Raw genomic sequence first — 16,615 nt, forward strand, 5'->3', positions numbered from 1 at the left:
GTTATGTACAAAAAATCAAACCCAATGAAAAATTAATGTGCATAATTAATGAAGTGTATATCTTTTACACACCACACTCCACGGAGCAAATAATAAGGGCATAACATATGACAAAAATTATATCTGATTTCCATATCATTATCATGACGAGAACCAACAAGCAAGATGTTAATGTCATTCCAAACACCACTGCAATTCCTGTATAAAGTAATTAATTAACAAACTCATTATCAGATTGTACGAAATTAAGTCAAGATAAAACAGCAGATAGAGGAGTGGGATTGTCTGTTTTTCGAAAACCAAGAGTAACTCCAACACAAGCCAACAGAAGTATATAATTAACTTCTGGAATGTATACTTGTCCTTCATATTTGGTGGATGTATGCACGACTTCTACACGTGGGAAACATCCCAAGGCAAGGGATTGCTGAATTATAGAGAAAGTCCCCGAAATTATAGCTTGACTTGCTATAATTGAAGCCAATACAGCTGCTACAAACATTGGCCAATACAAACCATCTGCATTGTTGAACCATTTGGATTAATTAACTAATTAATTAATTGATTTTTAAAGACAAAAAATAAACAAATTTCAGTGTCTATATGTATTATTTAATTACGTGGTATGGACTTGTAGAAGGTATCGTTCACTTGATCAGGGTGGTTGCGAAGCCAGGAGGCCTGCCCAGTATATGCGCAAACGAGTGCTGGATAAACCACACAACACATGCTTATTTGTATAGACCGAACTGTGAAATGACCCACATTGTTGTCTACAACTTCTTCAAACAGTGCTTCAGTACTTTTTTTTTAAAACAAAAAGAATACTTGATCAGTAAACTTCAAAATTATTCAAGTAAAATGATTAAAAATATATACAAGTAAAAAGAAATGAGTACCTGTTATGGCAAGGACAACGCCACCAAGGGATATCCAAGCATTTTTCTTGTTTCTTATAAAATAACCTATAATGTATGCCGGGTTAAGAGCTTTAATCACCCATGGGTCAAATTTGAAGAAGTTATAGACAACAATGCCACCAATGAGTGCAAACCAAACAAAGATTATTGGAGCAAAGGTGTAGCCTACTTTGTCAGTTCCAAATCTTTGAACAGCGAATAGGCAAACCAAAATGGCCGCTGATACCCAAGCAATTGAACCTAAACACAAATAATGGGATAAATAGCGTTAGTCTGAAATTTAGCATCAAATAGACAAACTGAGATTTAAAATTAAAGTACCTTCTGTCATGGCAGGTGCATATTCCTTGATGCCTACGATTGCTGATAAAACTACCGTTCAATCGAGTCATAAGTAATATATATGAGAGAAGAAGACTAACAAATTCTAATTTTGTCGTTTGCAAGTATTAATACTTATGGACTAATGTTAGAATTTTATCAGTTAAAAACAAAATTAACAGTGAGAGAATAAATAAACCTGAAATGCAGGGAGTTAGAACACCATCTCCAATGACCATGGAAGTACCGAGCATGGTGGCCATCAATAGAAAGAGCTTGGCGAACTGACTGTTCTCAAGCTTATACTTAAGTCTTGAAGCTATCATTAGATGTTTGCTAGGCAACTCAAGCTGAAAGTTCGACACATCACTATCCTCTCCTCAGCTTGCCCACTGGGTATTAAACCTACCTTCGCATATCGACATATGAGTGAGTATAGAGCAAACGTTCCTCCTGAAAAAGTAAAAAAAAATCATTTACTTGTTTATTTGACCTATTTCTGAAATTCTCATCCTTCATCGCATAATTCAGTCTCAAGGTAACATGTACTTTGGTTTGAAGAAGATAACATACCATCACTATTGTCGTTGGCCTTCAAGACGATGAAGACATACTTGATTATAGGGATCAAAGTGAGGGTATATAAAATCAAAGAAAGTACTCCGAGTATATCATCTGGGTGATGTATACCATGTGTGAAAGTTCTTGCATATACGTAGAGAGGCGATGTACCAATATCTCCGTACTCTACTCCTATGCTCTGGAATGCTAGAGGCAATATCAATCCCCAATTCACCCCTTCCTATATTACACAACCCAATATTCAAACTATTAAAAAAGATCTTTTCTATAGAAAGATATTTTTATTTATAGAATTGTCAAATGATTTGAAATATATGTAGCCTTTTTGGACGCTGACCTTGGTGGCATGACCATGAGGACCAGAAACCTTGCGGGATTCAATGTCAAAGGAATCGAGTCTTCTTAACTTTTGACTTGAAAGTTTCCTTGCAGTGAGTTCTTGAGAAACTACCTCCACCTGGCAGTAGTCTTTGGTATTGGTTACCAGACATTTTCTGAAATCTTAGCACAAGAGAATGAGGGGTTTGAGAACTGGTTTCGTTTTTAAATATATAATAATGGAAATTAAGGAAGAGCGAGGATAGCATCACCCCGCACTCGAAAACATACGAAAAATCTTGGTTTTAAGCGTAGAGCATTGTGTGGACCCAACGAGACCACTGAGGCCTCAGATGTTGATGGCGGGCCCCTATAGGATCTCCTCCCCATCTATGTTCTATCGGCCAATGGATCATATTTTCCATCTTTCAAACATGTTTATTTGTTCATTTACTTTAGTTAATATTATTTTTTGAAATAAAATCATGAATCTTCCCCAATCACTTTCCACAAATATCAATCGCCAAATTTTCTTTATTTTGAAAGTAATATTATATGTATTTATTTTAAAGTATATAAATAAATATTCATTTATATACGTTTTTATATAATTAAATATTATATTATCATTAAATCAAAACTTTTAAATTATATAATAATATATACCATATATATATATTTATGTTCATAAAATATATACACACAATTTTGTTATTATTTTTAATGAAATTATAAAAATATTAATAATCTTCATCATCAACCATAATCATTGAAAGAGAATGTCAATGGTTAAGGTTGTGTTACTCAAGGCAAAAACAATTGAATTGATCATTAATAAGAGAGAGGTCATCATTAAAAAAGATAGAATTATAAGAAAAACGAAAGAATGAGATCACATAAATAAAAAACACTATAAAAGAGGAAGACGAGACACAATCATAATGAGAAAATAGACACCATCAATGATAATAGAGACATTAAAATGATCATCATCAATAGAAAAATAAGATCTAATTTTAAAGCATTTTAGAGGTTAGATCCAATCTCTCAATGTTTGTGCAGGTCATATCGATGTTGTTTAGACTATGTATGACCTCTGAAAAATCGATTAAAGGTGGATCTAATTACATATGGAAATCTATTGGCTTTGTTACGGGTGGCAATAAGGGGCGGAGAAAAGAGGAAGAAAAATTACAAAGTAAGAGAAAAGAAAAATTAAAAGGTCTTTACAAAATAATCTTTTTACATTACTAGGTAACAATTTTTATTACTAGAAGTTGATGATAATAAACAAATAGATTTTTTATATTGGCTAGAATAATTAAACATATTTTAAAGGTTAAACATACATCAGTATCGAAATAATAGTTTAAAAGAATTTGATTTATCTGAGGGAGGTGATGGAAATTAAATTATATAGGACACTCGATTTAATATAAATATTAAAAGAATTTATTTCCAATTAAACCTAGAGTTTCAGTCTCCTTGTTTTAGCATAAACATCAACTCCTCCTGTTGGTTTCGGACATGCCAAATTTTCAAAGAGTAGCAGAACCCTAAAATCTGGTTGGTGAGTTTGAAGAAAGAAAGTCTAAATGCTAAGTAATAATGCCAATAGTTAAATCAAGTTAACAAAGACAGAATTATAAATAAGTATAAATAATTATTTTACATCAAATTTTTTAAGTTCATCCCATGCCACATTCAGTTGTGTTCTAAAGCTCATAAGTCATTCCCACTTTGAGCAGGCGCTTGTGGGGAATTTCAAACACTTTCTCACTTTGTCTTAAGTTTTTCTTCATGAAATTGAAAGCATTTATCAAAATCCTCTTTCCAATACCAGCTCCTTTTCCTGCAATAACTTCACCCTCACCCATCAAGTGAACAGTACCAGCACGCAATGCTTTATCCACCATTTCAATCTCTCTCTCTAGTTCCCACTCTTTTTGCTCATCTTCTTGAACCAACCTTACATCTTCATCACCTTCCTCCTCTCCTTTATTTGTCACATCACTTAATTCTCCATTCCTTTCACCAACCTCCATGTTCTTGGTGGTTGTTTGCGATAGCCAATAATCTTCTCTTATGAATTGTTTTAGTTTTTCAACTAATATTACCTCAAAAGGTTCTTTTTCATTGCGCACATCTGTATACCCATATCTCGCAACACAACGATACACATTAAGCTCCTTTGGTTCTACCCTACGGAAAAGAAATCGTTCTTCTGGTGGAACCTTGCTAATTGGTAAGGATTTGATAGAGACGAAAACAAGGATTGAGTGCAATGCAGGTACATTTGCCACATAATGGTTGAAAATTGGTGGAATCCCTTCAACAAGCTCAGAGTAAAATATGGCAAATCCAGGGAATCGACAAAAATTTGGATCGGTGGCTATTTCCTTTACCCTTTGAGGGGAAATCTTGTGTTCAAGCTCATAATGATACTTCCTTCTATACACATAGTTCCAAATATACATTATTGTCATCAGAAGAGCAGAAAAGGCAAGTGGTAAGTATCCTCCTTTGTTAAATTTGTAAAGGACCGAACTCAAATACAAAAACTCCACGGAGCAAATAATAAGGACATAAAATAGGACAAAAATTATATTTGATTTCCATATCATTATCATGACGAGAACCAACAAGCAAGATGTCAGTGTCATTACAAACACCACCGCAATTCCTGTATAAAGTAATTAATTAACAAACTCATTAACAGATTGTATGAAATTAAGTCAAGATAAAACAACAGATAGAGGAGTGGGATTATTACCGTAGGCATTGCCAATCTTGTCTGTTTTTCGAAAACCAAGAGTGACTCCAACACAAGCCAACATAAGTATATAATTAACTTCTGGAATGTATACTTGTCCTTCATATTTGGTGGATGTATGTACGACTTTTACACGTGGGAAACATCCCAAGGCAAGAGATTGCTGAATTATAGAGAAAGCCCCTGAAATCATAGCTTGACTTGCTATAATTGAAGCTAATACAGCTACTACAAACATTGGCCAGTACAAACCATCTGCATTGTTTAACCATTTGGGTCAATTAACTAATTAATTTATTGATATTTAAAGACACAAAATATATAGATTTCAATGTCTATATGTATTATTTAATTACGTGGTATGGACTGGTAGAAGGTATCGGGCACTTGATCAGGGTGCTTGCGAAGCCAGGAGGCTTGCCCACTATATGCGCAAACGAGTGCTGGATAAGTCACAAAACACATGCTTATTTGTATAGACCGAACTGTGAAATGACCCATATCGGCAAACAGTGCTTCAGTTCCTTTTGTTTCAAACAAAAAGAATAATTGATTAGTACATTTCCAAATTGATTTATTAAATTAATTAAAAATATATAAAGCAAAGAGAAACGAGTACCTGTTATGGCAAGGACAACTCCACCAAGGGATATCCAAGCATTTTTCTTGTTTCTTGTGAAATAACCTATAATATATGCTGGATTAAGAGCTTTGAGCACCCATGGGTCAAATTTGAAGAAGTTGTAGACACCAATGCCACCAATGAGTACAAACCAAACAAAGATTATTGGAGCAAAGGTGTAGCCTACTTTGTCAGATCCAAATCTTTGAACAGCGAATAGGCAAACCAAAATGGCCGCTGATACCCAAGCAGTTGGACCTAAACACAAACAATGGGATAAATAGCTTTAGTATGAATTTAGCATCAAATAGACAAACTGAGATTTCAAATTAACGTACCTTCTGTCATGGCAGGTGCATATTCCTTGATGCCTACGATTGCTGATAAAACTGTCGCTCAACCAATTCAAATTCATGAGTCAGAAGTCATATATATGAGAGAAGAAGACTAACAAATTCTAATTTTGTCGTTTGCAAGTATTAATACTTGTGGACTAGTGTTAGAATATTATCAGTTAACAACAAAATGGACAATGAGATAACCTGAAATGCAGGGAGTTAGAACACCATCTCCAATGACCATGGAAGTACCAAGCATGGTGGCCATCAATAGAAAAAGCTTGGCAAACTGACTGTTCTCAAGCTTATGTTTAAGTTTTGAAGCTCTCATTAGACGTTTGCTAGGCAAATCAAGCTGAAAGTTTGACACATCACTATCCTCAGCTTGCTCACTGGGTATTAACCCTACCTTCGCATATCGACATATAAGTGAGTATAGAGCAAACGTCCCTCCTGAAAAGGGAAAAAAAATCATTTACTTGTTTATTTGACCAATTTCTCAAATTCTCATCCTTCATCACATAATTCAGTCTCAATATAGCATGTACTTTTGGTATGAAGAAGATGTAATACCATCACCATTGTCGTTGGCCTTCAAGACAATGAAGACATACTTGATTAGAGGGATCAAAGTGAGGGTATACAAAATCAAAGAAAGTACTCCGAGTATATCATCTGGGTGATGTATACCATCTGTGAAAGTGCTTGCATATACGTAGAGAGGCGACGTACCAATATCTCCGTACACTACTCCGATGCTCTGGAATGCTAGATGCAATATCATTCCCCACTTCACACCTTCCTGAATTACCCAACCCAGTATTCAAACTATTAAAAATTAAATTTTCTATAAACAGATTTTTTGATAAAGTATGTTATAAAATGAATTTCAATATAGATTTATGTATAGTAGTCTTTTGGGAAGCAGACCTTGGTGGCATGACCATAATGACCAGAAACCTTCCGGGATTCAATGTCGAAGGAATCGAGTCTTCTGAACTTTAGAATTGAAAGTTTCCTTGCAATGAGTTCTTGAGAAACTACCTCCACCTGGCAGTCATCCTCGGTGTTGGTTACTTCATCCCCAGACATTTCTGAGAGAAAGAGAGAAATGTGGGGTTTGAGAACTGGTTTTATTTTTAATAGTGAGCTGGTTACAAGATGCGAGGTGGAAGCCTGGATGGTGGTATATATTTATAATGAAAATTAAGGAAGAGCCAGGATAGCATCACCTGCACTCAAAACATATGAAAATCTTTGTTTTTAGTGTAGAGAAATGCGTGAACCCAACAACACAACCGAGGCCTCACGTGTTGATGGCGGCCACACTAGGATCTCCTCCCCATCTATGTTCTATCGGCCAATCATCATAGTTTCAATCTTTCTAACAAGTTCATTTGATCATTTACTTTAGTTAATATTAATTTTTTTATTAAAATTATAAACCTTTTTCAAATACACAACACAAATATAAATTATCAATTTATCTTTATTTTTAATAAAATTATAAAAATATCCTTAATCAATCTTTATCATCAACTATAACCATGGGGAGACAATATAAATGACAAAAACAAAGTTAATCAAGATAAAAACAATCAAATTGGTCGTGAAGGGGAGGGTGGTCATTATTAACAAAGATGAAGTCACCACAAAATAAAAGAACAACATCATAGAGACAAAGAAAAATCGACAAAAAAGGAAGATGAGACACAATCACAATGACTATAGAGTCATTGACATGATCATCACCGATAGAGAAGTGAGATCTACCCTTAAAGTGTGGTAGAAGCCAAATTCAACCTCTCAACACTTGTATAGGTCATATTAATGTAGGTTATTATATATTAACTGTGACTTTTGAAAAATCAATTGAGATCAGGTCTAGTCAAATATAAAAACCGATTAACTTGGTTAGAAGGGGGTGAAGAAGAAAGTAAGCAGAAGAAAGTAAGCAAAGAAAAATAAAAAAGTCTTTACAAAATGATTTTTTTATCTTTGTATATAACAACTTTTATTAACTGGAGTAGATGATAGTAGATAAATGAATTTTTCAAATTTAAAAGATAGACACTATAGTTTCATCAAAATTTGGGTGGGAAACAGTCATTAAATTGGAACATGAAACCAATTTTAAAAGGTTAAATGTCAAACATCATGATCCAAATAATACTTTAAAAGAATTTGATGCATCTGAGTGAGGTGATGAAGAATGAAATTATATAGGACGCTTGATTTAATTGTTTTATGATTTAAAAATAAAGCTTAGAAGAATTTTTTTTCAGCAGAAATCAAATTAAATTTAAAAAAAATCAAAAGAAAGTATGAACAGAATTGTGGCTATGAGTTTAATCGGCAAGTTAATTATAAAAGAAATAAATTTAAACACTTTGATTTTTTACTGTATGCCAATCTTCCTCTCGCATATTCTTAATCTCAAATTAATTTTTAACAGTAGTAATATCAACGACGCCCTTTTTTTGATATGGTTTAGGTAGAAAATTAACCTTTGCGGTTAAAATATATAAACAGATCAAACTTATATCATTTTTTAGTATATAAATGAATATATATATGATATGTCATTATGTGATTAAATGATTTTGAATTAATAATAAAATATTATCTAATTATATAATAATATATCATATATGTATCTATTTATACACATAAAAATATGTACCGATAACATTCTTTTTATTTTTTATTATCTTTTTATGAATTTTCGTCCAGTTAGACCCAGAGTTTCAAGTTCAACAATGGCTTACCCTAAGTCAAGACAAGGCATTGTTGCTTTCAACAGTTGTCTTTGTTGCCATCGGCCTGCAAGATTCAGAAAGAATATTCTTGTGGAAAAGTTATTTCAAAGTCCTTAATTTACTATAAACACCAACTCCTGCTGTTGGTTTCGTACATCCCAAATTTGCAGAGTAGGATTCTAAAGCTGGTTGGTGAGTTTGAAGAGGAAAGTCTAAATGCTTAGCAATAATGCCAATACCTTTATCACAATTATATATATAATTATTGGTATCTGATTCTCTTTGCCATGATGATACTTCCTGAGAAATCAAGTTAACAAAGACAGAATTATATTGAAGGATAATAATTGTATGAAAGAGAGACAGCTACTATATTTTACATCAGCCAGTCTCTGTTATTCATGGCATTATTTTCTGTCAACTCCTTGTATTATCCTAACCAACTTCGCTAAAGTCAATCTACGTTAATTCCAGACAGCAATAATTCAAACTTTTATATTAGATTTTATGATTTCTAAAATAATAGCTTTAATTTTACAAGCTATTTCCAGATATACAAAATACAATAAATTTGTATATTTAAATTATGAATAATATAATATATATAATTTAAATATATAAATAATATATTATTATATAATTACATATTATTTTATTTTTAATTTAAAATATTTATTTATATAATAATAGATATTGTACATTTAAATTATATTATAATTCAGTACGAGAGAAGGTCTAAATTAGAAAGTTCCGCGCGATGGCCTGTCCATAAAAGGGTCTTCATATAAAACACCGACATATTTATCAACATATTTTTTTTTTTTGCAGATTTTCGCCCACGGTTCCAACAGAGCCAAGACAAAATATGGTTACGTCCAACACCACTCTTCGTTGCTAGTGGCCTGCAAGTTTCAGAAAGAAAAATCTGGAATGCCAACAATAATTAAAAAAAAAAAAATTGAGGGATTTTTTTTTCAAAAATAATAAAAAAATAAAATTATCAAAATCTTTTATTAATTTTGTAAACCAACAAATAATAAAAAATTGATTACAAGAAATACTCCAACCAAACTACCCTAAATAGCAACTTCTCCTGTTATATTCGTACAAAAATATAATTTTCTGATGGTAATATTCTGTTTCGATGGAGCCGATGCCAGCACCAAATATCCTTTCGTTTTCTTCTTTAAAGATATTATTGAAATTAAGCTAGGCAACTTGTTGGGTATGCAAATGACTTGGAAATTAATGTACATAAAATCAAACCCAGTGAAAATTCATGCGCTTAATTCCCCTTTATTCTTTTACAACATGAACACATGGTTGAACATCAACACAAAGCCCTGGTGTAATGTAATTCCAAGGCCTATCTTATGCAAGACCTGTAATTCCCCTTTATTCTTTTACAGCATGAACATACTTCATTGATTTTATTTGAAAAATTGTAAACATAATCTATCAACATCCTATTCCAAATATTTGTGGCATTGATAAATTCTCCATTCTCTTGACCATCCTCCTCTGGATGAATGGTGACTGTTTGCCATATGAAATCTTTCAATTATTTAACTAAGTACACATAGCATTACCATCTCTTGACATGGCTTGATTTTAATTTAATTAGAAAAGTAAGTGGCAACTAATTAATGACACAATAAAATACAATAATTTAGACGGAAAGTTTGTTTATTTATTTAATTGGTTTTTATTCCTTTGTTTGCAACTAGAAGCAGATAACAGCTACAGTCAATAATAACAATAAATCTAATACAATAAATTTTACCGAAAGTTGTTGGCGCTGATCGATCCACAAAATTCCCAAGATTATGTCACTCTGCATGTTTCATCCACATGAAAATGAGTTACTTTTGTTTGCGAATAATGGATGACAATAAAATTATTTATACACTACACAAATCGATACATAAATAGTGATTATTATGTAATTAAATGAATTTAAATTAAAGATTAATTAATATATAAGCATACAATGATTTATTATGTATATACTTTATTCTTCTTAATGTAAGATTAATTTCACCATCTCCTTTATTCTTCGAGGACATATTATGGGGATGACTTTTCTTCTTAATGTAAGATATGCTGACTAAAATATAATCAATTTACAAATTAATACTGAAAACAAATTTGTTAGCATCGTCAGACAAGGAGATAATCGTATTCAACCAGAATAATTCATTCATCATCCCTGAGTGCATTAGCTATCTGCTCCAATTCACCAACACTGGCCTTTTGGTCATGTTACACAAATCAGAAACCAAAATAATAATAATAATAATAATGAACAAGCTTCTAAGATGCTAACACAGCCAAGTTATATTATTTGGTCATGACAGAAACAAGCATAACTTCATAGGATTTTTATATTAATATAGATAAAGAAATGGCAATACATTAAACAACTATTCATTAAAATTACATTACATACCTTACGCCCATACTAAACTCCTTCAGACTGCCTTCTGCACACTTCGGATTTTCTTCGCCACAGAGGATAATTGAATCGGCACATCATATCACCAATCAGGCATAACCAAATTATGGTTTGTTTCAGTTTTTGAAAATTTTTTCATTTAAAAAAAAAAGGATTTTTTTACTAATCCTTTAGTAGAAAACAGACAGGATCTAGTTGCACCATGACCCAACAGGACAAAATCATTAGAATAGATCAGTCACATTATTGCTATTTCTTCATTATTATTTATTCTGTTCTTTTTGTTATCTAAGCTAACTAGCATGAAGATCTTTTGTTAAATTTATGTCAATTTTCTTCACGTACCACATACTATTTACCAAACACATTGAGACCCATCTCCACTAAATAAGATACTCTTCCCTCACTAATCACTCTATCTTCCACTGATTGTATCGAACACATTATCTAACTAGTCTACACTGTCACAAATAGAACTAGTATTGCAGATAATCTTCTTATCTTAGATGTACAAATTCAAAGATAGCTGCAGCTTACAACTGTAAAAGTCTACCTTCAAACGAATGGAGTTATCAACAGCTTAGGCCTTAGCCTATGTTATAAACAATAGGTAAAACCTCTCTTTCAAAACATCCTTATTGCAACAGAAATGAAATAATGAAATCATTACTGGAATAGATGAGGGCACCAACATATACAATAACTAGAAATAATTTCACCTGAGAAGCATGACTGTTTAATACAAGTTCAAACAAACTCTCAATCAGTGTTGCATACCTCCACTCCACGTAATACAACACTGACTCCAAACTGTACAACATTTGCAGCATTCATGAAGAAAACTTGGTGCATAAATAAGAGAATGACTAGCATCATCATGAATAACCTCATGCCCTTTGTGTCGGGCTAGCTCATCACAATCAAATGCTAAGTGCATATACAATAATTCAACATTCCAATCCCAGGCATAACCAATTAATGATTTAATTTAAGTTTGTGAACTTTTTTCCAATTCTATCAAAAATTGGATTTTCTACCAATTCTTTAGCAGAAGGCCGTCGAACAGGATCTGGTTCCATCATGACCTGAAAAGATAATTAAATCACCTAATGTATCAGTCATATTATTGCTAGTTCTTCAATATTTTTTTTGTTTTAACCATTACAAGAAGCTGAAATGGAACCACAGCCTAACAAATTAAGGGTAAATATACATAAGCTTATTTCCTGCGTTTTGATTAAAAGGTCTCCTGTAAAATATTACTGCTGCATGGGCCAATGCATACAAGGTACTTCTCATTTCAAATCAACCAAAAGAAAAAAAAAAAGAGAGAGAGAGTTGAAAACCATAGTACTTGGTAATGTTGTATATTTTGAAAGAAATATTAGGTAATTTAACTAATATACAAAATTTCAGTTTATTATACATGATATATGCATGTATCAAAATGTAGGTCTTGAGTAAACACAATGCAAGATTCAGAACAATAGAACAAGCACACACACAACAAAAGAGAGAGAGAAAGAGGGAGGGGGAGAGAGAGAGAAACAGCATTTGGCTATGAAAAACCACTTCTTGTGTTTTGTACTATATTCACTGCCGTAATTACTCTGCAAAGATACTCTAAACACAACATAAGAGATTGACAAGCAAAAGCATAGGCAAGAATCAGAACCTTGAGTAAATTCTGAAATTGCAAGGAATGGCCTGGAAGGAGAGGCAGCTTTCCGTCCCTGAGATTAGAAAACTGTGGTCCAGCTTCTTGCAAAGGTGACCCTCTGATTAGTTCATAAATAGCAGCCCCCAAAGAGAAGATATCAACTTTGTCAAGATGATCATAGTTCTCATTCAGGATTTCTTGTGGCATATAGTGTGCATCACCCTCTTCAAAAGGCAAGCTCTTATCAAGAAGAGTTGCACATCCAAAATCACCTAGCTTATAAGCACCATTCTTGACATAGATATTATCTGGTTTTACATCTAGGTGAGCTAATCCTCTCTTGTGTATAAACTGCAATGCCTTTGCAATCTGTACAAATCTGACAGGAATTTCATTAAGTAAAGAAAGCATCAAATATGAAGCGCTATTCATTTTGAATAATCATGAATACTAATTGCCAGTTATTGACATTCATGAGTAGAAAGGATATAATAAGATTAAATCTTGCTTCCCATAACAATTGGGTTTACTTTATAGAGAGGAAATACAAATATTTAAATGGAATGATAATGAAGCAATCTCTTTTGATCACATGGGCATATTCAGATAGCACAATGATTTCTGAACCAGTGCATAGATAAATTGCAAAATCTCAATCTTATACCCCTATTTTTTCCCAAATATTTTTTTGCACTGTCAATAAAGTAATAAGTTTATCCTACTGATTGTGTTACACAACTCAATTTTTAGCTGAAGTAAAATGGAGTTTCAAATGTTAAGATGGTAAAATAATGCTCCAAAGAAGTGTAACCTGATGCAAGGCTTTCAATACTTCTCCCTCGGTAAATAACTGTGAAGCTTTACCAATGGACAAACTGTGATCACAGAGCTCCATCTGAATGTACAGTTGATCATTTTCAAACCAAGCTGAATAGTACCCAACAATGTTTTCATGGCACCCTAAAAAATCAATAAGTTAAATCATTCAAGACAAATGGCTCTATTTTCAACTGCAAGCACAAATACAAAGACAATATCACAAACCTAAAGCTGCCATAGCTTGAACCTCCATCAAAGCTTTCCTCCTGTAAATTGCAAACATTATGTTAGGCCACCAATTACCAAGGTGTTCTAGAAGAAGAAAAAGATGCAGACAGAGGTTGCTGCTCAAGGGTGAGGTGGAATCATCCCAAGGTTCCAAAAAGAGAGTCAGACGTGGAAGGCATAAAGAGAGTGATGAAAGGGGGCGAAGGATAGCAATACACCTTCATTGCCAAAATTTTTTATTCTATTATTGTCAATTTTCCATTTTTGCTTTTATTTCAGTAATTGCTTATTGTTTTAATGATTTCCTGGTGTTATTGAAATCCTGGAAGTATCCTTGTTCATATTGACGTGTTTGTTTCATAAACTTCTTGATTACATTATGCTGAATCTGTTGTGGATTGATTATGTTGATTTGATTGTGGAGTTGAATTTAGTTAACAAGTTTTCATCACATTATCACATAAGAAAGTTGCCTAAAGAATGATAGAAATAACTTAAAACATGACGAGATTAGGGTTTATGGTTTCGTTACCTCTCCACATCTTGTTGCAATTGTCTCGTGATATGTTTTACCGCATAAAAACATCCATCAATTCTCTTCAACACTTTAAAAACACGACTAAAGTGTCCAACACCAATTTGCTGAATAGGAAATGCAAATTACTCAGCCAAATAACAAAAAACAACAAAAGCTCAAATACTTAATTATGACCAAAAATTTTTGGTACTTCAGAGAGATACCTCAATCTCATGAAAATCTGTGTGATAGCGTGAAAGGCCATTGCCTCCAATTATTGCAGGGAAGAAACCTAGAAATTGATATAGTATGTAATTACAATTGTAAAATGAAGAACCAAGGAGCCTCCACTAGGGTAAGCAAAAAACATGAAACAGAACTCTCCATAAACATCATGCAATGAAAATACTGTTCTGAAAATTGTACCTCCACATTTTACTCTTTGGTTTCCAAAAGGATCTATGTCCGTTCCCGAAGCATCCTTTTGATATGGGTTCTTAATGCATGGAGGGGGCATGACCCGACAGCGTAAAGCAACTGCTGATTGTGAAACATAATTTTGAGTCTTCTGTGTTCCACTTAACATTTTTTTATCAACCATAATTTCATCTATTCCAAAAGTATCTTTTGCGAGTTCCACTACATCTTGGTAGCCAGATGAAGGACTGAGGGAATTCACTAAGCAACCATCTAAAATGAATAGAATAGTTATAAAAATATGGTTAAAACATATACTAGCATTAAAAAATATGAAACTTGAGATATGGAATTATTGGATACTAAATTTGTATAAGCATTTTCATGTGATAGGAGGAACAAAAATAAGGAATGGCAATAGTATTTTTTTTAATTATGAAGGCAATAAATATCTCAAGGCAAAGGAACAAACAACAAAGGAATTATAAAAAAAATCATAAATAGAAAAATTTTTGTAGTAGGGGATTACCCATATCTCACAACCAATATATTGATTTTATAACCAAATTCCAAGAATTATGCATTCAGATCAACTGTCAATCTCCATAATTCCTTTTATTCAATAAATTGCAATCACTTGTGGTCAAGTATATAGAGCACTCATTAGTAATCCTTTATCAAGCAACATGACCAGAGGTGATCATTCGATAAGCCTCAGGCTAATTCTATTTATTTCCAGTAAGAATTTGGTTCAAGCTGTTCATAGTTTGACATATGATTCTAAATTATTCAAACCCTAATAAATGATAAGCATCCTCCACATTATATAACTCAACTGTCCTGCATCCTAATTTTTTCCCCGGCTGTATTATTTATATTGAATTATGGTAACACATCAAAGTTCAAAATTTTGAGTAAACTATATTCATGAACTAATAGAAGCAAACAATAGAACCCAAAAATCTAGTTACCGTAACCAATCTTACCCTGTTGATACCTCTTGCTTTTGGTAGTATTTAGCTTCTCAGGTGATTTAGGGCAAGGAATATTTTCCTGCGAAACAAATGAAGCAAATTTTAGTAAGTTTTAACCTTACATAAAACAAGTTCTGCGTACTAGTAAAAATTTCCCCCTACCTTGTTGCAATCGAAACTATTCAACAAGTTTTGATTGTCCGGGGTGATATAATCTGGCGTACTGAAAAAAACATATTAAAAACAAACTACATCTAAATTCCATCACAACAAACTTAAAATTAGATCACACGAATTAATCATTCATTTATCATAATTTATAGAAATTCTCATTTCTTTCCTTGAAGGAGTTAAAAAAAAAGGCGAAAACTAACTTACCAGAAGAAATCTTGAGTAAGAATGGTTTCTTTATCGTCGACATACGCATCTACATCTACACTGAGAGCGGCATTCTCGTCCACAGATTCCAGAAAGTTTTGGAAGCGATTGGACCGATCGGACCATGACTTAGAGGGAGAAGATTGATGCTGGACAGATGAAATCCCCAGCTGACCTAGCAGGCGCCTCACTACTGTTCCCTTCAATTTTTTCGTCTTTCTCTTCTCATTGCTACTCCTCGTTTTTAGGGTTTTGGTTTTCCTCTTCATCATTCACTGTACCAATCCACCTTTCTCTTCCTAGCTTTCTCAGCGTTCCTTGTTTGTGCTTGTATATAAAATGAATTTATTGCAATTTTGAAAGTGAATGTGTTTCAATTTCCGCGGTTTGCAATCTTGCTATACACGAATGAGAGAGGGAACAGGGAACACAGCAGTGAAATCTCTAAAGATTTGATCCTCACCGTACAAAATTTGACAAATATTGATCTGACCAATCAAAGCCATTGTGACACGGCGTATAATGTAAGGTCGC

The 16,615-nt window shown here is 33.0% G+C and overlaps 2 protein-coding genes and 1 pseudogene across 4 annotated transcripts; all 3 read right to left on the reverse strand.

The window, feature by feature from the left end:
• Positions 1–64: 64 nt before the first annotated feature.
• Positions 65–2,531, reverse strand: LOC123216405 (annotated as a pseudogene).
• Positions 2,532–3,856: 1,325 nt separating this feature from the next.
• LOC123216406 (potassium transporter 5-like) lies at positions 3,857–6,966 on the reverse strand. Its single transcript, XM_044636822.1, has 8 exons — positions 6,805–6,966; positions 6,448–6,676; positions 6,079–6,327; positions 5,875–5,925; positions 5,534–5,794; positions 5,271–5,438; positions 4,915–5,169; positions 3,857–4,824 (listed from the first exon to the last, which is right to left on the reverse strand). Exons 1-8 carry the CDS (start codon positions 6,964–6,966, stop codon positions 3,857–3,859), a joined length of 2,343 nt encoding a protein of 780 aa, XP_044492757.1.
• Positions 6,967–11,738: 4,772 nt separating this feature from the next.
• On the reverse strand, positions 11,739–16,482 carry LOC123215925 (wee1-like protein kinase). 3 transcript variants are annotated; one of them, XM_044636235.1, is made up of 10 exons: positions 16,082–16,482; positions 15,866–15,926; positions 15,716–15,782; positions 14,739–15,002; positions 14,537–14,604; positions 14,328–14,437; positions 13,793–13,833; positions 13,560–13,675; positions 12,764–13,117; positions 11,739–12,173 (listed from the first exon to the last, which is right to left on the reverse strand). In XM_044636235.1, exons 1-10 carry the CDS (start codon positions 16,351–16,353, stop codon positions 12,072–12,074), a joined length of 1,455 nt encoding a protein of 484 aa, XP_044492170.1. In that variant the 5' UTR covers positions 16,354–16,482; the 3' UTR covers positions 11,739–12,071. The 3 variants fall into 3 exon arrangements, with proteins under 3 accessions (XP_044492170.1, XP_044492169.1, XP_044492171.1); XM_044636234.1 differs by having other exon boundaries at positions 13,560–13,708; positions 16,082–16,481; XM_044636236.1 differs by having other exon boundaries at positions 13,560–13,708; positions 15,866–15,918; positions 16,082–16,269.
• Between the last annotated feature and the right edge of the window lie 133 nt (positions 16,483–16,615).

This window comes from Mangifera indica, chromosome 5 (genome assembly GCF_011075055.1).
Source record: "Mangifera indica cultivar Alphonso chromosome 5, CATAS_Mindica_2.1, whole genome shotgun sequence".
Lineage (NCBI taxonomy): Eukaryota > Viridiplantae > Streptophyta > Magnoliopsida > Sapindales > Anacardiaceae > Mangifera > Mangifera indica.

Bases quoted from the DNA above. Each gene is read 5' to 3' on its own strand.
- LOC123216406 (XM_044636822.1), bottom strand. From the start codon at position 6,966: ATGTCTGGGGATGAAGTAACCAACACCGAGGATGACTGCCAGGTGGAG. The intron at 6,677-6,804 runs GTCTGCTTCCCA...TGGGTAATTCAG, and splicing joins ATTATGGTCATGCCACCAAG to GAAGGTGTGAAGTGGGGAAT. The intron at 4,825-4,914 runs GTAATAATCCCA...TACTTTATACAG, and splicing joins CAAGATTGGCAATGCCTACG to GAATTGCGGTGGTGTTTGTA.
- LOC123215925 (XM_044636234.1), bottom strand. From the start codon at position 16,353: ATGATGAAGAGGAAAACCAAAACCCTAAAAACGAGGAGTAGCAATGAG. The intron at 15,003-15,715 runs GTAAGATTGGTT...TATTCATTTTAG, and splicing joins AAGCAAGAGGTATCAACAGG to ATGGTTGCTTAGTGAATTCC. The intron at 12,174-12,763 runs GTTCTGATTCTT...TTATCTTTTCAG, and splicing joins AATTTCAGAATTTACTCAAG to GTCATGATGGAACCAGATCC.